Genomic DNA, 24,697 nt, shown 5'->3' on the forward strand with positions numbered 1-24,697 from the left:
GCGGAGCCCCGCCTCGCGTCCTCTGACCTGGATCTTCCTCCTCGGGGAAGGAGCGTTTCCGGCGGGGGAGGGGAGGTTGTAGCCTTCGGGCTCGGCTTTGCGATGGGGAAGAAACACAAAAAGCATAAAGCGGACAAGGCGGAGTGGCGGTCGGCTTCTACCACCGCCTACAGCGGTAAGGACGCGGGGCGGCAGCGGGAGCCGCGCCCGTCTTCGTCCCTTGTGGCTGCCGGCAGAGCCTGCGAGCCCTCTGCGGCGCACGAAGGGAGAAACCCTCGTTTACGTGGGTGAAGATGCTGCGAGCGATCTGTCCTGGGCTCCCGTTTTCGGGGCGGGCGGTGGGGACGAGGGAAAAGGCGGGATGGAGGTGGGGAGCTGCCTGAGCGTGAGGCGGGGCGGGAGAGCGCGGGGCTGCCGAGAGCGAGCTCCTCCCTGCCTGTGCTTGGGGAGCGTTGTTCAGGTGTATGCGGGGTTTTCGTGCCGCTCGAGGTGAGCAGCCGTGAGAAAACACGTGCTGGAGGCTTTGTCGTTTAGCAAGCGCAAGAAAATCTTCCAGCAATCTCCAAACAGGAGAAAATTCCAGTGAAATAACTACCGTGACTATCGGTTTTCACTGTAAGGATTCGGTTTGCTTTGTTTACGTGTGGATTTTCCAACAGTGGGAGGTTTTGATTTTTGTTTTTGATTAGGTTTTGACTGCTCTGAGGTCAGAAGCAGATTGGCTGGTTGTTTTTTTGTTTGTTTGTTTGTTTGTTTGTTTTTTACTGGCACTGACATTCTGGTTTATGGTGGGATGCAAGAACTGTGTCTGCATCTGTGACATTTTTCATTCTGTGGCACGTGGAACAGCTGCTGCTTAGTTTGGATTTGTGATTCTTAGCTGTTGCTTTCATCTCCAAGCACATCGCGTACGCTTTCAAGCTGTATCAGATTCTTATCAATAGCATTTCTAGAACTAGCATCACCTATGTGCTTCATTGATAGCACGCTATCACTTTCATCAGCATCTTTTGACTTTTTTTTTTTTTTAAACTTAGATTATGTAGACAAGCCTTTGGAAAAACCTTTGAAGCTGGTTCTTAAAGTTGGAGGAAGTGAAGTAACTGAACTTTCTGGATCAGGACACGATTCTAGTTATTACGATGACAGATCAGATCATGAGCGAGAGCGGCACAAAGAAAAGAAGAAAAAAAAGAAAAAGAAGTCTGAGAAGGAGAAAGAAAAGCACCTTGATGATGAAGAAAGAAGAAAGAGAAAAGTAAGCTGTGATTTTTAGAATTTAGACATACCGTCATTCAAACACGTTCACTTACCTGAGATCAGATAAATGTGTACAGGTCTGGTACAGTCTAAAGGATCCCCTCAGTTCTTCCCTCCACCAGTTTTTTTTTAATCAATATTTAAGTAGGAAGACCATTGTTTGGAGGCAGCACTTCAGAACTGTAGAAAATGCCCATCCTGGTTGGTGCATTTCTGCTGCTTAGAAGTGATTTCTGTGTTGATTTGTTGAATAATGTAAATGCTTGTTCCCTTTTAACTGATATTTTTCCTTTCCATTTGTTTTGTGTATTGGTATAAATACTTCTGTTCTTAAATCTAATGTTTTGTGTTTCACCTGTGTCAGAAATATGCTCTGCTATCCTTTGAATGAAAGGTATTTCCTTTCAAATCTAGAATGAACTTTGGTCCCTGAGATATAATAAGTTGTTAATTAAACATAACAGTTTCAATGTCTAAAACAGCTTTTTTTTTTTATAATCTGGTTTTAGATGAGTTCAGCATACCTTTAGGTGGAAGCTCAGTGATTAATGAGAGAACAGTAGTATTTTTATGCTGTTTATGTTTTGCCTTTATGTTTAATCAGAAAAAATTGGAAAAAGAGACAATGTCAGTCACAGTATTGTTTAAACCATATTATGGATCAGATGTACCTTGAGTATGCCAAATAAAAAATGGCTCTTATTTCTCTGTACCTAGGATTGTGCATTCCAAGTATGTTCTAAAATCTATCTTTTTGCTGTTGTAGGAAGAGAAAAAGAGGAAAAGGGAAAAAGAGCAGTGTGACACTGAAGGAGAAACTGATGACTTTGATCCTGGGAAAAAAGTGGAGGTTGAACCTCCTCCAGATCGTCCTGTCAGAGCGTGCAGAACTCAGCCAGGTGACTGTTGTGAGAACTTGTATCTGCTTAATCTGTATATTAAGTGGATTGTTAATCCATACCTGTCTTCCCAGTGGGTCTGCATCTATCTGTTGATCTTGTCTTCTTTTTGATTGGAAAAAATAGGCTGTGTTTCAGGAATACTAATTCCATGGGTATTATAGCAAAGAAACCATTAAAACTGCACAAATGAAAACATTACCAGAATGGGGGCATCCCAGTGTTGCAATTTGAGTAGCTAAATATCACTTTTCTTTTCTGTAAAAGTGGATAACACCTTAGTTTTATTTTACTAATAGATGTATTTAACCTATTAGTAGATATGAAGTTAAATTTTACTAAAACTATCTTTCAAAAATGAGTTTAAAGCTTATTAAGTAAGATAAATAGTTATTGTATACTTAAAATAGATATGTTTAGATATATTTGTTCCTTTGATTTGTCTGTGTTTCCATCTCAAACTGCAGCTGAAAATGAGAGCACACCAATCCAGCGGTTGCTAGAACACTTCCTTCGTCAGCTTCAAAGGTATTAATGTCTTACCCACAGCTGTGTTGATTGTGTCTAACACACATGTTAGATTACAACTTCTTATTCCAGCTTTCTGTTTTAAAATCATGCAGAGACTGGCTTTAATATATTGGGTAACTTTTCAACTACATCAGACCTCATTAAAGGTTAGTTGATGAATATTATTCCCAGCCGTGCCATTCTAGCCTGGGGGTAAGCAAGGCATGTTTTGGGGGTAGACTATATTGCAGTTAGAGATTTATAAAGCACTAATAACTGAATTTAAAGAATAAAAAAATGTGGATTTTAATAAAGATTGAAGTCATGGAATTGTGCTTTGCATTTTCTGTCAGATGCCAAAGAAAGTTTATACCCACTTGCTTGATAATATTCTGATGTGATGAAATTGTTTGGTTTTTCCTTATGTTAACTCTGTAACTCATATTTTTTGAATAGAATTACCAACATCCTTGATTTTGCTTTTTTTTTTTTTTTTTTTTTTTAAATAAATACAAGAAGTTGAATTCAGAACTAGATCTAAAATAGAAAAGATTGCAGTTACTTCTAGAAGATTTCATGAACAAGAAGATTTGAAGAAATTATTGCTTACTGAAGCCAAACATCCATTTGGAGTGTAAATGGAGATACGGATAGCATATGAGAAATAATTAAGTAAATCAGGAGCTAATTTCATCTTTTTCAAAGAAGTCTGCATGTGCATAATCAAACTCTGTTCTGTAGCAGGGAGCTTTTCAAATACTTCACTGTTTTGTGAAACTGTTTTTGTTTAGAATTTTTTTTTTCATTTTAAATAAGGCATTACTTGCTTTATTCTGTTAGTGTGGTATAGAAACAACGATCATCTTGTTTGCTGATTTAAATTTTAATTCTTTCTTTCTTTCTTTCTTTTTAAATTTTATTTCTAGGAAAGATCCTCATGGGTTTTTTGCTTTTCCAGTCACGGATGCCATCGCTCCAGGATATTCCATGATAATAAAGCACCCCATGGATTTTGGAACTATGAAGGAAAAAATTGCAGCAAACGAATACAAATCAGTCACTGAATTCAAGGTGAATTGTTAGAGATTTAGTTACTTCAGAACACTTCAGTAACAAACCTCAGATTCGTTTTGACTTCAGAAGTCTTTCTTACCTTAATTATTTTAATACATGCTCGTTCAGAGCTCAATTGCCTGTTCTACAAAATTCACTACAAATTACTGTGGAAATGAATAACATGCTGTAAAGATCTGTGGAATTTATGCTGCTAGACACAATATTCTTACTTATATTTAGGGTTTAAGTTATTTCAAGAAACTTAGATTTATTTTTTCTATCTAGACTTGATTAGATTGATTAAATGGCAATTTAAATATATCTGCATGAAAATTGGAGATAATGGGACATTTTATTTAGTGCATTACAATAACATCTTGACTTACCCTGTTTTCCATATAACTGCCATTTCAGATGGTGTTTTGGCAGAAACTTAGTTAGCAAGGTTATTGGCAACTTGCCTTAGCTACATTGGCTGTTGACACTGCAGTAATACCTTGTTGAATGCATTGGCATTCTACAGGCAGGCAGTGCTTTAAGTTTTTTTAATTTTGTTTTGTTTCCCTTTTTTTTTTCTTAGTATTGTCAGCTCCTGGAAGGAAAGAAATTTTATTTAACCTATTCATGAAGTTCTATGAGCAGTCTTTAACTTTCACTGTTTTCAGCTGTAGAAATGATGTAACAAGAGTCTTCACAGAGGACATTGGCTTGCTTTTCAGGGTTGTTTTTTCTCCTGTAGAAAATTCCAGCAAGGTGAGCAAAGAGCAGCTTAGATTTCGTACAGGGGCTCTGACAAATGTTAGTCTGTTTTGTTATGTGTGAATTGGGATTTTTTTGTTTGTTTGTTTTAAATGGAGACTTTCATAGGAAATAAGGATACATATTATCACTGCAATCAGCCAGCTGTGCCATCTGGTGTTTTGAAATCCTGTCGGCTTGTCTTTCTCAGTGATTTTAAAAAGCATGTTTGAACAGGAGCTCCCTGGCTGTATTTACATACACTTATGGTTACATTGATAATGCCAGTAGGAGAGCAACCTTAAAAAATGAAAATTACTGCATTGTTCAGACTAACAGATTCTTTTTCTCTGAAGGATTTGTTTTCTGCTGGCACTCTTTGAAGAGTGATAAATGTTTGCTAGAAATCTATCGCTGTCCAGTGTCCAACCTCTTTGTCCAGTGACAGAGGTAGGACTTCCTTTCTAGATGTGAGTATATGCTCATGTTTTTGTAATTGTTAAATAATACAGAAATGTTCTTAGGTTTTGACCTCTAAAAAGGAGTGCTCCTATGGTTGTCTTTCTGATAAACCTGCTACAACCAGCTGGGGCTAGTCAGAAGCCAGTACATCCCTCAAAGGGAAGACTATGAACCATATGCTGTATTTAGTAGGGGAGAAATTGTTGCAGGAATACCAAAGTTGGACAAACAACTTGTTATTTTCTGCACTACATCAAAGACCATCACTAGATGCATTGCTCCCCGGTCTTCCTTGTTTGCTTCTTATCTAATTTTTTGCTCCCTTGTGCCACCTTCCCAATTCCTGTTTTTGTCATGGGCTCCGTAAGCGAAGGCAGACAACCTAAATGTCACAGGAAGTCATAGACTAGCATTTATAGCTCTTTATCTACTTAGCTAGCATGGAGCTGATGACTAGTAAATTGTCAGGAGAGCACTGCTCTGGCATCACTGCAGGGAAACAAGAAATAAAAACTATTTTTTTTCCCCGTAATCTGATCAGGAATGCAGTAGGGCAGAATTTTTTGTTTTTATGTGTTCATGTTTGGTGTCAGAGGAAGAATTCAGGAGAAATCTCATGTCAAGCTGTAATCTGAATCTACGTTCAGAAATCTTTGTCTCAGAAAATCTGTTCTGTAAACATGGTGGGTTAACTCCAAAAAGCATACCATTCTGTTGGATCTTTACTACAGAACAAAATCATCATCAAATATACTAGACTCCTGTACAGACTGTATTGTATTTGTCTACAGAAAAACTAAAGCTTAATTGAACAGTCATTATTTATTTCAATACTGAAAAGTTATTGAGCGAAAAATACATCCTTATACCATGCACCAGTCTAATTTGTTAGTGTTCAATTTGTGAAGTGCTACTGCATGATCCTTGGTTATTGATTTGGCAACTTTTTAAATTTTCAGAAGACTGTGATAATGTCTTTTTAGCTCAGTGTTTCATAGAGCTTCTAATAATGCTTTCTATTCTTTACTTAATGGACCAATAATATTTGGCTAAAATGAAGTCTTCCCTAGGGGAGGAAAAAAAACAAACAATGAAAAACCTCTCATGATCTGCAATCAATGTTTTTGGTTCAGCTTGCAGTAGAATGTGTTAAAGCTTATTTTAGCAGGTTGCATCAGTTAAAAATTGCCTGATATTGGATGTGATAGGAGAGGACAAAACGGCTGTTTTGTTCTCTTGTTGCATGCATTGAGCATTTGTAAAGTTGTTTCTTAAGTTTTTGAAGGCTTTTGTTGTTGTTGCAGTTTAAGTGACTGAAGATTACTACAAATTCCTACAAATAAAATTATGTACAAGATACTTTATCTTTTTGCTATTGCATTTCTCTAACCTATTCTGATTTATGAGGAAGGAAAAACATGAAAATCTTTACTTGGTCCCTCAGTGCTGTTACTGATTTTTACATCTGTTTGTTTGGTGTGTATGAGAAAGAAGGAAACATTACGTTTGGCACTTAGGTTAAACTTGTTTATACACTAAGAAGAACACAGAGCTGCCTTGGTAGTGTGCTATGTGCAAGTTGTGGAGTAAAGGACTTTGGTATTTGAACAGGCTTTTTTGTTTTGTATTTTACAGGCAGATTTTAAACTCATGTGTGATAATGCAATGACATACAACAGACCAGATACTGTTTACTACAAGCTAGCCAAGAAGATACTGCACACAGGCTTTAAGATGATGAGCAAAGTAAGAGACCTTTTAAAAACAAAGCAGAAACACTTTTGTTTTGGGGATTCTTTTTTTCGATCATATTTAAAACGAATCTAATTAATAACAATGTGAAATGTTATTTCATCTATCTGCCATTTCTTATAGCTGTATCTATTCATATTATTCTATTTAGGGGCTCGATAGCATTCGTGTTATAAACACACCTTTATTTTTCAACCTCATCTGCACCACTGAAGTCTGTGGGAACTTATTCTACTGGCTTCAGTGGAAGCAACTGGGATCTAAGTGCCAAAAACCCAACTATAAAATGTTGCTTCTGGCTTTAACTTTGAATACAAAAATCTCATTTAAGTTATAATTTTGCATAAACAAGGAAACTTAACATTTTCAAATGTGGTGGGTATAGGGGTGGTTTCAGAGGTTTCATGAATGCATGTATACAAAGCTAAATTTTTATTCAAATACAGTTCTTGATCTGTAAAATTTGAGTTATTTTCTGAGCTGCTTTGTGTGTGCATGTGCTTGTGTTGCTGTTGTGCATGGTAAGTCTTCTATGAAATGGGTTGTTGTCTTTGCATATGCATTGTTTGTTTGTTTCTCTTTCTTGATAGTTGGTCTGCAGAAATTCTGATGCCATGCTACCATGACAAATCATGTTGCATCGCCATTGAAAATGAGGCATAAAGAACAAAATAAGGCCATGGCCATTCCCATCCCATCCCATTATCATAGCATCTTGGCTATGAGGGAAAGGTTAAGTCCCTGCCGCTCTGTCCTTTCTGATTCTAGGAACGGCTGTTAGCTTTGAAGCGCAGCATGTCGTTTATGCAGGACATGGATTTTTCTCAGCAGGCAGCTCTTTTGGGTGATGAAGACACAGTGGTTGAGGAGCCTGTCCCTGAAGTTATGCCTGTACAAGTAGAGACTACCAAGAAATCCAAAAAGCAAAATAAAGAAGTTATTAGGTAAAGGTTTTCATTGGTGTGCTTTCTAGGCTGTTGAAGTTTTTGTAATGTTAGTCAAGAGCAAATAATTGAGAAAACTTCCTGGGGAAGGGATTCCACATTTCCTCATGGAATGATTGCATGTTCTTTTAAATGATACATTGCATTTAATGTATATATATATGTAAATGTTTTATCATTTCTTTATATTTGCTGAAAATATAAGTAGTTCCTTCTTTTGGTAGTTAGAGATGTTTATCCTAGCCACAAATCTTTAATATTTTGAAGGAACTTTTATTTTTTTTATTTTTTTTTTTACTTTAAACCTGTGATAAGTTTGAAGGAAAATCGCTGAGTTCCATTGCTTTGATGTCTGAAATTCAATTGACAAATTCTATTAAAAAAAAAAAAACAAAACAGTAACAAATCATTGCTAATTACATATTTGAAATATTTGAGATCTACTTACATATCTGAAGTTGGGGGGTGGGAAGAGCAATCTTACCTCTAGTTCATGCTCTCTTTTTTGTTTGTTTTTGTTAAAAACAAGTTTCATGGTTCTGAACAGCCACAGGTTTAGTGGAAAAAAAAATCATAATCCTGTTTCTATCTGAAGGAAGAACAGGTATGTGTAGTTGTTTTGTAGCAGTAGGAGACAGCAACACTTATCTTCAAAAATAATTCTAAACGGAGTAATCTTTTGGGTGTGGAGCTATTCTGGTACCTCTATACAGAAATATACCTGCTGCTGTATAACAAACAAATTTTTCTTCAATAATTGTCCAATAGGTATTGTGTAGGAATTAAGTACCTTTCTGTAAAGGGGACTTTATGCAGATTCTTTCTGATTAGTTTATGATTCTGTTTGTATAATACGTATTTATTTTCTGATTAATTTTTAAGTAAACTGCATTACAGAGGTCTATTTCTACTTTGCCACCTTCTGTGTACTTGTTTTCAAAGTAAACAACTTCCAGAGAGAGCGAACAGATCAAGAAATTGAGACTACCAAAGAACACAGTACTGCTTTGTCTTCAACATCAACATTAATATGCAGTCAAGTAGAATTGTCAGCTATTCTTAACTATCCTGCTATCCATTTTCCTTGGGATCAATTATGCTGTAAATTTACTTTCTTGTTCTCTTAAATGTTTGTGATTTCAATACCCAGAACTGTTTCTTTTCTGATAAACTTGACCTTTAAACCAACTGTATTTTGGCATCCATGTGATAGTCTTTTGATGTACAACAAGAGCTGTGGGTAGATTGCTTTCATAACTGCTTGTTAAAAACAGAGAGCTGAAAGCCATCATTCTGGAAAGTGTTAAAGTAGTTCAGACCTCTGCTTGATCATCTTAGAACAGAAGTCTTCTTTGAAACTTTCACTCAAAATTCTTGTCTGTTATGTGTACAGTAGAGAAAGCCTCTGATGTAGCAAATTTTGCTGCTCTTCACAACCTTTTCTGAAGAATAGGAATGAATGAAACAAACCTAGCACAGGATCATGAGAAAAATGTGTTATGTTTTAACTGTCTTTAACAGCAAAGCTTTTTTGCATAGTCAGTCTGAATCTCTGTACAGAGGAAAATTCTTAGCTAAGAAATGGAAAAGATACCTCAGGAGAGGGAAATGGGTCTGGTATGAGGAGTAGTACCTGAAATGGTTGGTCCCTGGTGTCTAATGTAACCTTAGTGTATGTAATGCTCTGATAGATTCTGATCTATGAAGTATTTCTTTTATATTTAATGATGACTCTCACCAAAAGCATTGTTGTTTTTTTTTTTTCTTGATTGGTTTTCCCCCCACGCAGAAATACAGATTCTCCATTTCCTCATCATCTATTTTTTCTGCATCTTTTTATTTGGAATAATGACGTGTTCACACATGTGGGAGATGTATACATCGTTCACCTTGTAATGATATAAAAAATCTATTTCCAATTTATGCTTTGAAGTACTCCTTTTATTTTCATTGAAGTACAGAAACAACTAAATGTTGAAGTTCAAGAGTTGGCTGGTTCTTCTGCTACAAAACTTCATTTTCATAGTGTAATTGTAATTCCACTGAAATGCTGAATTGGACAGACACTGGGAGGGCAGTTGGGACTGTTCTGTTTAGCAAGCTCAGAATTCAGCTTTGCGTTTTGTCTTTTAATTTCTACAACTACTACTCTTTTCTTTCTTCAGTTGCATATTTGAACCTGAAGGAAATGCATGCAGCCTGACAGATAGCACTGCTGAAGAACATGTCCTGGCACTAGTGGAACATGCAGCAGATGAAGCTCGGGATAGGATCAATCGATATCTACCCAACAGCAAGGTCTGCTTCATGACAAAGTTCACAATTCCATGTTATGTCTAATGGATCTCAAGTTGTCTCGTGTTTTAAACATCTTTAAAAATTCACTTGCAGAAAACACTGAATCATCTTCAGTCTTTGACCTGGCTTCCTTAGTTGCAACTCTTAGCACTGAAAATGATTAAAGTAACATGACACTCTCATATAGGACAAGGGAAAATGGTTTCAAATTAAAAAGGGAATTTTTAAATAGATTGGCTAGTAGGAAGAAATTTTTTTATGTAATAGGAGTGAAGAGGAACTGGAACAGTTTGCCCAGAGATGTGGATGTGGATGCTGTATCATGGAAACGTTCAAGGTCAGGCTGGATCAGGCTCTGTGCAGCCTGATCTAGCTGCAGATATCAGTTTCTTGCAAGGGAGTTGGACTGGATGACCTTTAAGGATTCCAAGTCAAACAATTCGATAATTCTGTTGTTGCAACCATAAAAAGAGCAAACTTTGGCATAGATTAAACTGTCATTAGGATTTTGGCTCCCTAAAAGAGATAAGAAATTCTGAAGTGTGAACCTAGTATTTTCAGTGAGAAGTCCAGAATCTCTCTTTTATTTTTGTACCTAGCAGTAGTAGCTGTCTGTTACAGCATATTCTTGTGTAAGTACAAAATACGACAGCCTTCAGTAAGTAGTAGAAACGATAACAGGAATTTTGGACAGTGCTGACCACAGGTTTAATCACCTTGAACATGATGCTGATACTGTTCCAGACATTTGATTTTTGTTCTGAGTGCTCATTGGAAAAGCTCCATGGTTCTCAGTATGTTTTTCTCAGCATGATCTGTATGTGAGCTGTGATTTTCCTAGCACTAATGGTTTCTTTTGTTATTTTATGCTAGGGTTTGGAATCAGTGCTGCAGACTTTCCCTACAAGTCTATGTTGTGATAGACATGTTACTCTGTTTCCCTTGCATCCTATGGAGTCTTTATTACTGCCATTACACAGTGGCCTCATATCTCATTATTTCACATTCTGTAGTGACTGCTTCAATTTAAAAAAGGTTCAGGATATTACAACATCCTACATTTTTCACCTAATCTTTTAACTTCTGTTGCAGAAGAAACATCTGCATTGAAGTGGTAGTAATGTTTTCAAACTCAAGTGCCTATTTCTTGGAACTATGGCACTCAATTATGATCACTTCTAGGTCAGCTAGATTAAGAAGAAAAGCCTCACAGTAGAAGGTTTAGCTTCTTCAGTATATTTCTGAAGCTAGGAAGAAGACTTGCTAAGAGCAAACATCATTTGGAAACCTATAAAGTAAGACTTCTTTTACAAACCATTTACAGCAATACCAATCTGCTACTTGCTAGCTGTACTGGAAAAGCCTTTCAGGATGCAGTCACTTCTGAAGAGGGCGACTCAGTGGTATTCAAGGAAGAGTTTAGATACTCTGTTCCTCATGTCTGGGCTGTTAATCAGCTTGACAGCCCACTGTAGACCCCAGTTAAGTACTTAACACTTAAGTGTGTTATCACATGTGTGTTCCAGTAGGTCTGGCATGGCACTTGTTTGTTAAGAATTTGATAGCACGTGCACAGCAGTACTTCTAAATGCAGAAAGTTGTGGATGAGATGCATGAATGAGCAGTATATTTGCTAAAAGGTGATAAGTAGTTATTCCTAAAAATTCTCCATATTTAAAAGGGAATTCATACTGGTGTTCAGGATCTGAATACAGCTAAAAACACTTTTTAAAATCTTCTGTGTAAGCAGACATCTCCTTTGAGGTTAGACTCTTTGAATGATTACTTGCATGTCTTTGTGATTTTATTTACAGATTGGTTATCTGAAAAAAAATGGAGATGGAACTTTATTGTTCAGTGTAGTAAACTCATCTGATCCAGAAGCAGAAGGTAAATCTTTAAGCAAACCTTTCTAATATTGAGTGTTGATGTAAAGTCTTAAGTGTATGTGCACATCCTGTGTAGGATAAATGAGTTGTTTTGTTTTTTCAGTTAATTTGTGTTTCCACAACAGTTTTTCCCCAGTAGCTTGTTATGGAAATACTAGAGGAATCTATCTCCCAAGTTTTCAGTCTCCAGGTTTGAACTCAAAATACCTAAGTCTAGAAAGCTTGTAATTATTAGAATGGCATAGTCTTTGTGCTGCCATATGTCCTATTGATTTAGTACTTCCTTCTCTGTTCATTTTGAGATTGGAATTTATTCACAGCATAGCTATTACTGCATTGATGAGTGCATGAGCCCTTTTGGCTTGTCATGTTTTTGTTGATTTTTTTTAATTTTTATTTTTTAATTATTGGGAGGTGCAAGCCTGTGTATCCCCCGACTGTCTAAATTCTTTTTCATCTTGGAGTAAACTGTTCTGGAATGAAACTGAGCATTGTGGCTGCCATCATGTACTTACCTATTTTTGAACAAATTAGATAAATGTGATTTCATGCCACTGAAAATTTAGACAGTGGTGGTAATGGGAGCAGAACAAACCTCCAGTATGAATTGTCAGTAACAGTACTACTTTCCATGTTTCACTTCTCCAGACTTTCTTCTTTATTGTTTGTATTGTTAATAGTAATTATACTAGATTTACAGCTAGTCCTACATACTACAGTATGAAATTTCGTTGTAGAGATGTTTTTTTTCCATACTAAGGTTCTACAGATAAATTTCCTTTTTTGTTTTTCAGTAATTGAGCACAGCTGCTGGATTTGTTAACATAATCAATGAAATTTAATATAACTGGAAATGTCCTAAATGCATACTTGTTTTTTTAATATGTTTTTTTTCCATTTTCTTTCAATATTAAAAACACTCCAAATGATTTGAACCATTTTAACTAAGCAATTCTCAGAACTGATCATAGAATCATAGAATGGCCTGGGTTGAAAAGGACTACAATGATCTAGTTCCAACCCCCCTGCTATGTGCAGGGTCACCAACAGCCCAGGCTGCCCAGAGCCACATCCAGCCTGGCCTTGAATGCCTGCAGGGATGGGGCATCCACAGCCTCCTTGGGCAACCTGTTCCAGTGCCTCACCACCCTCTGGCTGAAAAACTTCCTCCTCATATCCAACCTAAACCTCCCCTGTCTCAGTTTAAAACCATTCCCCCTTGTCCTATCACAATCCAACCTCATAAACAGCCGTTCTCCATCCTGTTTATATGCTCCCTTCAAGCACTGGAAGGCCACAATGAGGTCTCCCCGCAGCCTTCTCTTCTCCAAGCTGAACAAGCCCAGATCCCTCAGCCTTTCCTCACAGGAGAGCTGCTCCAGCCCTCTGACCATCTCAGTGCCCTCCTCTGGACCCGCTCCAAGAGCTCCACGTCCTTCCTGTGCTGGGGGCCCCAGGCCTGGACGCAGTGCTGCAGATGGGGCCTCACAAGAGCCGAGCAGAGGGGGACAATCACCTCCCTCTCCCTGCTGGCCACCCCTTTTTTCATGCAGCCCAGCACACAGTTGGCCTTCCGGGCTGCAAGCGCACACTGCTGGCTCATGTCCAGCTTCTCGTCCACCAGGACCCCCAAGTCCTTCTCCGCAGGGCTGCTCTCAAGGAGATCTTCCCCCAGTCTGTAGAAATACCTGGGATTGCCCTGACCCAAGTGCATCATCCAGCACTTGGCCTTGTTGAACCTCATTAGGTTTTCATGGGCCCATTCTTCAGAATCAGATTCAGAAGGAAGAAATATTTCTGCAGCCATAGTGCTGTCTTAAAAATGTTCTTCATATGGTTTGGATTTCTACACACAAGCTACTGCTTAGTCAGTGCAAGAAATTGCTTTTCTTGTTTTTGTAATATCTGGATGTTGAATGTTTATGAATTAGCTAGTAAAAGAATCTCAGGTGATGCCAAATGCCTTAGAAGTAAAGTAACTTAGCGCTTAAAGCTGGAAACATTTTTACAGCATGTACTGAAAATTAAAATGGGGAACCTAGATTTATCTACCTATCCTTAATAGAACTATACAGCTTAAAAGACTTTCAGCTTTTGTAGTGACTGTGACTCTAAAAGTGCATAAGTAGTTCGTAAACATGAGACTTAAAAAAATAATTATCTTATTTTTAATCAATTTATTAGAGGAAGAGACTCATCCAGTTGATCTGAGTTCACTGTCAAGCAAATTTTTACCTGGCTTCACTACACTGGGCTTTAAAGATGAACGAAGAAACAAAGGTAAATGCCAAATCATATTTTAAGGTCATGGTTAGCATTTGAACAATTTCCAGATACAAAATCATTTGGGATTACACTTGTCTCAGAATAAAAGTTCACTTAGTCATTTGTAGAATGTGTAATTATTGAATTTATAGCAGAATGCAGTTGTGATTAAATTGACTTATTTGTCTAAATAAACATCAGGAGATATTTATTGATTCATTTGCCACAGTAAAGCTTTTTAATAAAGGTAGCCCATTTTCAGTGGAGACTTCTTTTTTTTTCCTGGACCAGCAGTGCTTTGATTGGAGAAAAACCTTTTTTGTTGTTTGCTTTGTTTATCCTATGACAAGAATTTCACAAGAGTGCCTTTCTAGTTAGAATGTTCACTTTTTTTCATAGTGCTGCCACCTTTACTAGTTTCTAACCCACTGTTTTTCCACTGTAATGTCACATAAACTGTGAAAGCATTTTTAAAATCTCCTGATTAAATTTGGACTTCTGTTGTTGAAGAAAAGCTTTTATTTTCACTCTCTACCTGTTTTCCACAAGCACAAGGAATAGAAAATTTGGGAAAAATTTGGGAGGCTGGGCAGAGCTTATTAAATTAATTATTTATTTTCTTGTTATATATATGTGTAAAATTGTTAAAGCTGTTACTGATTCTGGAGTCCAGAAGTGTCCTTGAGATATTGCTCTTGGTTTCTGTTTGAGAAATAAACAGTGCTTCACAAAAAAAGAAATCTTACTTGCTTTCCAGCCAATCATTTATACTTCTGTTAATTACTTGTCTGTCTTTTCTACCTGTCTAGTAACCTTTCTTACAAGTGCTAGTACAGCCCTTTCCTTGCAAAACAACTCTATTTTTCATGATTTGAAATCAGAAGAAGTGGAACTCCTATACTCAGCATATGGTGATGAAACTGGGATACAATGTGCCTTAAGGTAAATGCTTCAGCATTTTTTATTGACTTACATCGTCTCTTTTGTGTCATTTTTCACTAAAATTAGCTAAACTCTAGCTGGAAGCCACAAAAATTTCCACCCCTACCCTCACTTAAATCTCTAAACTTTACCAAATTAATAAAACATGAAGCTGGCTACCTTTCATCCTACTTTTTTCGTTTCGGTTGGGTTTTTTTGGGGAGGGGGCAGTGGGTTTTTTTTTTTTTTTATTTTAAATTTGCATTTCTGTTACAAGTTTGTTGCAAGATTGTTAATAAATATTTTGACTACAGGAATTTGTACATTGCTAATGATTTAGCAGTTTGCTTTAAACCCTAGCTATAGGTGGGCTTGGATACAAGTGATAAATTTTTTTTGTTTTTTAAGGTGTTTCAAAGCAGTCGTAGCTTCCTGAAAAGGAAAATATCACTTTGCATTGAATTGTTGGTTTTGGAGTGAAAGAATTAATCAGGCTTTTTTGTTTTCTTAACTCTTTTTTGGTTTTGTGGCTATTTTTTGTTTAATAGAAGGAAATAAATATTCAGTCTTGTTTTTCAAAACTACTGGTAAATCTTCTCTTGAGCTGTCATTGATAATGGGAATAATGGGAATAAAAAAATGGGAATAAAAAAAAACACCCACATCTTGAAAGCTTTAATTTCTTCTCTAAAGAAGGATGGAAAAGTGAAGGAATGAGGAAAAAGTAGTACAGCATAGGTGGAGAAGACCATATTATAAATTGAAATACCTTTTATGAACATAAACGTTTTCTGTAATGCTTATCTCCCATTTCTGCCAGCTTACAAGAATTTGTGAAGGATGCTGGACATTACAGCAAGAAAATAGTAGATGATCTTCTGGACCAGATCACAAGTGGAGACCATTCCAAAACTGTTTATCAGCTGAAGCAGGTGTGTTGATGCACAGAAATGTCACAGGTTAATGAATACACAGATAGACCCGTCTGGTTTTTTAATATTGGCTGAGAGGCATTGTTTTGTAGTGTCAGTTTAAGCTGTGCATGCTTAGCTGTTCATACAACAGCATGATGAACCAAGTTACAACCAACAACCAACAGAATTAATCAGCAGTGAAGTAATCTTCCTCTGTCGTTGCCCCAGCTCAGTCAATTCTGCAGTTAGATGGTGAACCTCACTGGAGAAAGAAAGAGGTTGAGGTGTGCAGCTGAGTGGAGGGAAACGAACAAGATGAGGCTGTGTGGGCAGCCTGTCTCTTGATGTAATGACTTAAGTTTCTGCTTCAGAGTTGCACTGCAAAGCTTGATGTAAGGACTTGTTTTCATTTGTTTAAATGCAGAATACACTCCTTGTGGAAGAAGGTTTAATACTTAAAATATTGAAATAATGTTGGAGAATAATGCTGTAACTGACACATATTGCCTACGAATGGTAACATTTAAATTTGTATAGTGTGTATGAGGGAAAAGCTTGTAGCTTGTTAATGAAAGCTCTCCACCTGAGAGATCGCTCCTAAGACTGGAAAAGAGATTTTCTGAAGTATCAGGTGGGTGTGTAATAGTAGTGGGCACATTTGCATTGCTAAGACAAAATCACAAAAATTTTGTTTCATGTTATTTTCACTCTTAATACCTCTCTTAATGTAGAATAATTGCCTGTTGCTTAAAATGTTCAGGCTCTGAATGACTGTAAAAGAAGGGAAAGTATGGAGGGACCATGGAGGGTTGAGGTGACGGATTCTCAGACTTCCTGATGTTCTGGAAATTAGATTATGCTAAACCTTTGTAGCATTAGCAATAGGGTAGGGTGGGTGATGCCTGGGGAAAAGGAGACAACAGAATGAAAAATAGAGGATTTTTTTTTGTTTGTTGTTTTGTAAGTCCGTACTGGAAGAAGTTTTGCATATGAAACCTCATTAGTAGGAAAAAAATGAGAGTATTCAAAACAAAGTGTTCTAAAACAATCTTCTAGATATTGTTCTACAAGTAGAAACGTGTGTATACAATGCATATAACTTAAAAATAGCTTAAAAATAAAACACATACTTTACAGTTCCTTTTGTAACACCTAGATATATGAATATTGGTTCAAATGAGAATTTCTTAGCAGAGAATTTATTCTTTCAAATGATCTGTGCCTCTTCATACTTTGGAATGCTGTTCGGTTGTGATATGCATATATATATATATATACAGATTTTGTACAATTGGATGTATTTCAGTAGTGGTGTGCTTTGGTGTTTTATGCTTCAGTGTTTTGTGCTGCTTCATATGAGTAAGAATGAATATCTGTACAACCTTGAGTGATCTGGAATCAAAAGTCAGTGAAGTAATGACTAAGATATTTCAAAGCAGTAACAGCTGAATTTTAATTGCAGATGCTTGAAAGTTTACTGTCTCTAGCATCATTTTGTGTGAGGAGCTTGAATATACTGGAAATTGTATGAAAGAGGGACTTCTCTAATATGTTGACTAGAAGTAATTATTACTCTTCTTTCTCTTCAGAGACGAAACATCCCAGTAAAACCACTGGATGAAGTTAAAGTAAGTTACACTGATACTCTGTTTTTTAACTGGAAAAAGTGTGTTGGTCTTTATAGTTAAGAACATGATATTTTCTCAGCTTTCCACATTCCGATCCATAATTTTATTTCATGTGCATCTGTTCTGTATAATATACATTCAATTTATCAACTTTTTTAATATTTTGATTTAAAAAAAAAAAAGCTGTTAAAATCCTTGCAAGTTCTTAGTTGTTTGAGTGTATATATATGATCATCCATTAAAGAAAGTCTAGTCTTCATTTATTATTTTGTTTTTAAAGGATCTGTGCGAATGTCACAAAACAGAATAGTGTTCTGTGGTGGCTTGAGATCTGATCACAGTAAACCAGTCACTAAGCTGTGAAATGCTAAGATCTAAAATATGATATTTATTTTATTTTATTTATAGGTTCTACCAGTTCTCATAAAAGAAGAACACAAGCTACGTAACACCTGTCCTGATTCTTCCAAACAGATTATGGTAAAATGGTTTGTAGAAAATGGGAGTGTTGAATACGTTCAGTTTTGCTTCAGTGCAAGGATGTGCATCTTTCTAAAACAGTGTTAAAAAATCAGTATCTAGGGGAAGTTTCTTTATAAGTACTTAGAAGGGATTCTTAAGCACTCTGTTTATTTTAGTTAGTGTCTTTTAGTCCTATTATTCTGTATTCTCTTGTTTAATTCAGTACATATGGACTAACTCAAAAGCTTAGGAAACTGATAGTTGGTCTGCTTATGATGAGTACTTGGAGTTCAACTTGCTGTAAAAGTGGAAAAAAAAAATCAGTAGCAGTTTTTGATCCATTGCAAATGTCTGTTGGAATGTAGGGGAAAATAATGTTTATCTCAGGCTTTTATAGTTACTAATTAGCTAATCTGTCTTTTAAATGGTACTATTTTATCTTGCAAATTATGTGATAACAGAAGGTACGCTCTGTATTCCATGACAGTTCACATAAAATTATACAGGTTATGCTGAGGAGAAACTATAAAGAGTTTATATTTCTCTAGAAGATGACTAAGTTAGGTTATTTAAACTGCTAAGTTATTTTCTAGAAACATAGAAAAGAAATACCAGGTTGCATATTCCTCCTGCTCGAACGGGCAGCTTTGCAGAATTCTGATGAAACATATTTTGGGGCTGAATGAGTTTTTTACTTAAGTCTTCTTGCTATTATATGGAAGTATTGCAGTTGAAATTAATTGCAAGCTGCATTTCATTATCCGAAAGTATAAAGCAGCTGATACTGTTTAGAACAGGAAGGCACATCTCACAGATTTTAGTAGTTACATAAAATTTTCACTATATCTAGTGATATATTGAAGGAAAAGGGATTCTGGTAGTTGTTACCAGTTACTCCCTCACAAACACTTGTCCCAAGGTTCTTTCATGCAACAGGGATGAATTTGGCAAGAAATTCAGTCCCGGAGGATTTAATCATACTGGTTTTAACAGTCCCAGATGTTGAGATGGAAGATATTTAGACTACTGTGCATGTCCCTTGATGGACTTCTGGCCTTTTGTATAACAGGGCCTGTCATGGAAGCGTTTTTAAGCTGCCTGTAAGCTAAATGTTGACCAGTATGGTTATGGAAGTTCCAGTCTTAGGGACTGGTGGTGCACACGCCTTGAGAATATGGATTCATGTATTTAGTTTATACTCCTGTTGCAGCTTGCCACTGTTGTTAGTCTTTGTTTCTTGAATTTTTATTTAGGTTGGAGAATCTGCTGGAGACAGTAACGCTTCTGAATTGGACTTTCTGTCTATGAAATCATATTCAGATGTATCTCTTGATATTTCGATGTTAAGTTCATTAGGTAAGTAATTAAATATTTAAACCATTATGGTTTAGTTGTACCATTTAGGCAAGATAACACCTGCATTTGCAAAGAAGTAAAAGTGCTAAAAAAAGTATTAGCAAATCCACAACTGATTTATCTAGAAGTCTTAGAGTCTGATACAAGATAAAGAAGGCTTGGTTTATTTTATCTTTGGGACATCATTTTCTAGATAAGGTAATTATTCCTGTTGTAATGAATAAACCAAAGTATTTGTATCTTACAATTTTGATAGCTTTGCTTGTGTTTTTTGTTCGTATTAGCCTAAATATTAAAAAGCACTATGAAGCTTTAGCTAAGAAAAGTTACTGTTTTGGATGATATCTTTTGAAGTAACTTGGAAACCAGGTAATAAAAAATATGAAGCTCAATGATATCACCACTTGAATGTCCCAAAACAAACAAACAAACAAACAAAAAAAAAACAACAGAAGAAATATCAGATATTGGAAAGATTTCATCTTCAATTAAGGTGACTGTATAATGTACTGGGATGTTGTGTCAAACAAACATATAGACTAGGCATCCTTTTTTAAATACTACAGCAAATAGCAGCCAGCAGAATCAGGAATGTTGATCTGATCAAATGTCTTCAAGAATGTAATAAAAATTACAGTTTAAGATGCTTTTTCAGTACGTGAAAGATGTCACGCTACCTATTAAAAAACATAAGCAAGGTGATTGAAAGATTAAAAAAAGCTACAGGTTTATCCCATAAAGAAGCATTTTTAAGCTCTGATTATCACTGTAGTTCAGTAAAAAGATGAAGAAATACCTGTTTTATTGATGTTTAGCAGTGTCAGTCTGGCTATGAATTTCTTGCTTCACTGAAAACTGCTGTTGTTGTTTTCCTATAAATAAATTCTAGTTTCTGGAGAGTGATTATTGCACATTCTATTTCCCATAATTCTTGGAAAGTTAGGCAACATCCGTACTGAAGACAGCCCAAAGAGAAGGGAAATGCTGTATTTATTTATGTCTTCACATGAAGACATTGTATGCATGGAGACTGTTCTTACAAACCTTCTGCATGGGGATTTCCTCACCTCCCTGAATTTTAACTGTATTTTAGGTTAGATACTTAAGTTATCCTTCTACTGGCATCATTACCTTTGCTGCAAACTAGATCTGTTATTTCTTGTCTGGAGATCTACAGATCACAGGGACAAATTAAGCTCTGTTTAAATACTAGGAGTCAATTCCATTTCCCAGGGATATGTCCTTTGTCCTCTCATATCTCCAAATGCATGTCAACATGTATTTCTTGAAACTGAAAACAGATCTGCATCCGATACCTTTTAGAAGTGCAAAGGAAAGTGCAAGTTTCAGGTCTTTACTCCAATAGAAAGTAAATATTTATTTTAAAATTTATTTGAAGTGACAGTAATTCATGAATCAGTCTGCATGTACTGATGATGGATTTTGTTGTTAACTTGTGGACTTCAGGAAAAGTGAAGAAGGAGCTTGATCATGATGATAACCATTTACATCTGGATGAAACAGCTAAGCTTCTGCAGGACCTTCATGAGGCTCAAGCTGACAGAGTGGGATCCCGACCATCATCTAATTTGAGTTCCCTCTCCAATACTTCTGAAAGAGATCAGCATCATCTTGGTAAGGTTAACTGCGTCACAGAAGTTGCAGTATTTCAGCTCTAATTTTAAACTTCAGTTTAAAACTTTCAATTTACATAAATCTTTTGCAAGAAACTACTCTGATACAATAGTGTTCAAACTGCAGGATTTTAATTTTGAAGCATGTATGGCAAAAGCAGCTAAGACACTAGTTACAGTTGCTTATTTTAGATTTAGATTAAGCACCATTGAAGTAATTGTGAAGGGTGATGAGTTAACTCTGGTTGCCAGGTACCTGCTAAGCCCTTCTCTCACTCCTCATCCTAAGCAAAACAGGGAGAAAATACAGTGGAAGAAAAATTAATTGGTCAAGATAAGGACAGAGATGATTCACTAATTACCGTAGTGGGCAAAGCACACTTGAATTTAAGGTTAATTTAATTTATTGCCATTTTTATTAAAAATGAGTAGAATAGTGAGAAATAACCCTTCCTCATCTTCTTTCCAGGCTCTGTTTCACTCAGTTCTTCCACCCTAATGAGTGGTCTAGAGGGATGAGGAATGGGGATTGTGGCCAGACCATAATGCTTCTTTTCTGCCATTGCTTTCTCCTTACTGTCTTCCCCTACTATAGTGTGAAGTCCCTCTCGTGAAATACAATCTTCCACAAACTGTGCCAGCGTGGATTCTTTCCATGGGGTGCAGTCCTTCATGGGCCAAAGTTCATGCCAGAAAACTTGTTCCAGGCTAGACTCCTTTCCATGGGGCCACAGTTCCTACCAGGGGCTGTTCTTCTGTGAGCACAGCCTGTGGCTTCCTTCAGTGCATGTCCTCCTGCTGCAGTGTTGCATCCTTCATGGCCAGCAGGAGATGACTACCTGATTCACCTTCTCTTTAGGTTGCAAGGGAAATCTCTGCTCCAGTGCCTTGAACATCACCTCCCCCTCTTTCCTCACTGACACTGATTGATGTCTGCATGGCTTTTGTTGGCATTTTTCTCACTCCTTACTCCTGCAGCTTGTCAAGGCATTTCTTTTTTTTACCGTTTCATAAATGTCACCACAAGGGTACCAGTGGCATTGCTCATTGGCTCAGCTTTGGTACTGGCAAGCAGCTGGTCTGTTGTGGAGCTAGGTGGAACTAGCTGTGTCCAACACAGGGGCAGCTCCTGATCTCTTCTCAAGGATTGCAGTGCCCTCTAATAACAAAATCTTGCTATATAAACTCAGTACATGAAGTAAATAGATACTGACTGGCTCTTGCATTTTTATGCTCTTGGGAAATACTAAGGAATATACTATGTATTTTGATACTACATAATAAAAATAAAAATATAATTTCAATGTACTTACATGTAGCAAGTCACAGATACGATTCCACAATAACCTATTTTCAGCTGTATAATTTAGTGATGGGATAGTGGGGTAACAAAACAATTTGGTGTCACTTTTAATATTATCCCAACAACACCTCATACATTCTTAAGTTACATCTTGTGTAATTCTTCAACTCAAAGTAATAATAATAATTGCTTTTTCAAAAAGGATGTATATTCCTATAAATCTTGTGCTCTCTTTTTCAGACTCTCCCTATTTAAATTTCATTTAAATGTCTCTGTATGCGCGCACACACACACACTTTTTCTGTACTTATGAAGGTTTTGATATTTTTTTTTTCCTATTTTCTTCAGGAAGCCCTTCTCATCTGAGTGTTGGAGAACAGCAAGACATAGTTCATGATCCCTATGAATTTCTTCAGTCCCCAGAAACCTCAAATGCTACTACTAACTAATTCAAAGTTTATATATATATTTTGTATTTTAATTGTATTGTTATTATATAAATTTTTTGTACATGGCAGAAGCCTCAGTTTGTCCTACTTTGTATGAGGATTCCAGTATAATGTTGTATAATATACCGTTCAAAAAAGCCAACCCCCAAAATGGAAGGGTACTCTAGTGCATCATGATGTTAGCAATGTGCCTAAGTCTGCTTTTGCTTTGTATGTTGGAGTGTGTCTTGTCTACTGGTGTATGAATCTTGACTGAAGAACAGTAAGTGCTGTGTTAGAGGATTTCTGTTCTGTAAAAACTGAAGTTCCACCATCATGTTCATCAAGTTCATTGTTCCACCATCATGGCAGCAATCTTGAAACATTTCCTGTAGAATTATGTACCAATTTCTCTTTTGGTCTTAACATGGACATCCTCAAGGAGGAATATCTTACTTCCCCAGTGACAGAACTGAATGAACTGAAAGAACTGGGGTCGTTTTTTTTACTTTCTATCTTCTACCCTCTAATCTGTACAAATGGTTTGTGTTTCCCTCTCTTTGTAAATCTTTCATCACCCTAGAGAATATTTAATATGAGAATAACAGTACTTGTAGTTGCTTTAAAATGCTTACCACGCTAATTCTGCCCTGGATCTAAAAGAGGTGGATGTTTTCTATGAGCCCTTGTGTTTTGAAAGAGATTACAGTACTGATACTTCTAAATTCAGTATTTATATTTACTTGGATGACAAGAATTCTGCATGCAGCTTGCTTTTTGGTAATTCTAAGGTAAAATCTTTGGAATTCAGTATTCTTGGGGGGGTGTACCACAGGTATATGCAAGCTGGACATGTTATAAATTTACCATATTTTGTAAATTTGTAAAAATAAAGAGCGAGGATCAGGAAGCAGAGCTCTCATCCACATTGCCTGTACAGTCTTGCCTATACAGTCTTTACTCTCTATCTGTCTTTGCCAATTATTTTATGAACATTCTTGCTTATAAAATTCTGACATCTCTTGTTTTCTCAGAACGGAATTCTGCTGCAAACCCTTCTCATACTGTGCCAGTACATCTTTTATGGTGTCTTCCTTTAGTAGTGAACAGGTAACACTAAAATTTTTATGAGATACTCACCTGATTTATCTGTCTTGCCTAAGTAAGCCTTCTTTCAGATGAAGATCTTGTTTTCACAGTTCATCCTGAGGCCAAAGTTCTGGAAACAGAACTGAGTGGCTAAGAGGGCTTTTTTTCTGTTAAAAATCAGAATGTCTGTAAGCTCTTCACATTGGACTAGAAAAGTCAGAATCACAAAGACTAAAATATGCAGAAGAATTGGTAGAGGTCAGAGCAAAGACCAAATATACTCATCAAAGGAGTTAATAGGGAGGCTGATTGGTTTTTGTGGATATAGTAAACTTATTTCAAAACACAAATGTGTAATTCTGTGAAGGAGGGATTTTAATCGTTTTTCTTTACTTCTGACTGGAAATTTAGTAGAAAACAACTTACATTAAATTTGTGGAAGGTCAAATGAAGTGCAAATGTTAGGTTTTAAGTGGTAGTGGATGTTCAGGTTAGTGAGGTAAATGTTTTGCTATTTACCTTTAGGATTCCCTTCACCCACAACACCCTTCCTGAAGAAATCCTAGACAATTCCTGTAATACTTGAAGAATTGGATTTCAGGATTGTTTAATGAAAAAATGTTACAGCAAGAAATGAGAATGTAAATTCACCTAATAGCATCTTTTGAAGCCAAGAGGACCACACTTTACAAATGGATTGTTCCTATCACATTTTCATATTTTAATACCACTTTATAAATTAATGCTTGATCAGCCATAACCTCTGAGAAGAATATTTAAAAAATAAACAAAACAGTTAAGGTACAGATCATGAAGTGAGAGGCTTCCTCTTCAGCCTCTCAATTACTGAATATTTTTAATCAGAGGTTATGGTATTGCTAGTATTTCT

The 24,697-nt window shown here is 36.5% G+C and overlaps 1 protein-coding gene across 4 annotated transcripts; it reads left to right on the top strand.

Moving 5' to 3' along the window:
• Positions 1-7: 7 nt before the first annotated feature.
• Positions 8-24,697, top strand: BRD9 (bromodomain containing 9). 4 transcript variants are annotated; one of them, XM_031608298.2, is made up of 17 exons: positions 8-175; positions 1,038-1,258; positions 2,027-2,159; positions 2,627-2,687; positions 3,596-3,740; positions 6,561-6,671; positions 7,446-7,621; positions 9,787-9,919; positions 11,734-11,809; positions 13,993-14,088; positions 14,883-15,015; positions 15,815-15,926; positions 17,498-17,536; positions 17,945-18,016; positions 19,252-19,354; positions 20,822-20,989; positions 22,640-24,697. In XM_031608298.2, the coding sequence occupies exons 1-17, from the start codon at positions 103-105 to the stop codon at positions 22,738-22,740; spliced, it is 1,953 nt and encodes a 650-aa protein (XP_031464158.1). In that variant the 5' UTR covers positions 8-102; the 3' UTR covers positions 22,741-24,697. The 4 variants fall into 4 exon arrangements, with proteins under 4 accessions (XP_031464158.1, XP_031464159.1, XP_031464160.1 ...); XM_031608299.2 differs by having other exon boundaries at positions 7,506-7,621; positions 22,640-24,696; XM_031608300.2 differs by having other exon boundaries at positions 7,509-7,621; positions 22,640-24,696.

The sequence above is a fragment of the Phasianus colchicus genome, chromosome 3, assembly GCF_987193195.1.
Source record: "Phasianus colchicus chromosome 3, bPhaCol1.hap1.1, whole genome shotgun sequence".
Classification (NCBI taxonomy): domain Eukaryota; kingdom Metazoa; phylum Chordata; class Aves; order Galliformes; family Phasianidae; genus Phasianus; species Phasianus colchicus.

What these genes read in the sequence shown, in the direction of transcription:
- BRD9 (XM_031608298.2), top strand. Translation starts at nt 103, where the DNA reads ATGGGGAAGAAACACAAAAAGCATAAAGCGGACAAGGCGGAGTGGCGG. An exon ending in AGCGTGCAGAACTCAGCCAG is followed by an intron (nt 2,160 to 2,626) that starts GTGACTGTTGTG and finishes CTCAAACTGCAG; the next exon opens with CTGAAAATGAGAGCACACCA. An exon ending in CAAAATAAAGAAGTTATTAG is followed by an intron (nt 7,622 to 9,786) that starts GTAAAGGTTTTC and finishes TTCTTTCTTCAG; the next exon opens with TTGCATATTTGAACCTGAAG.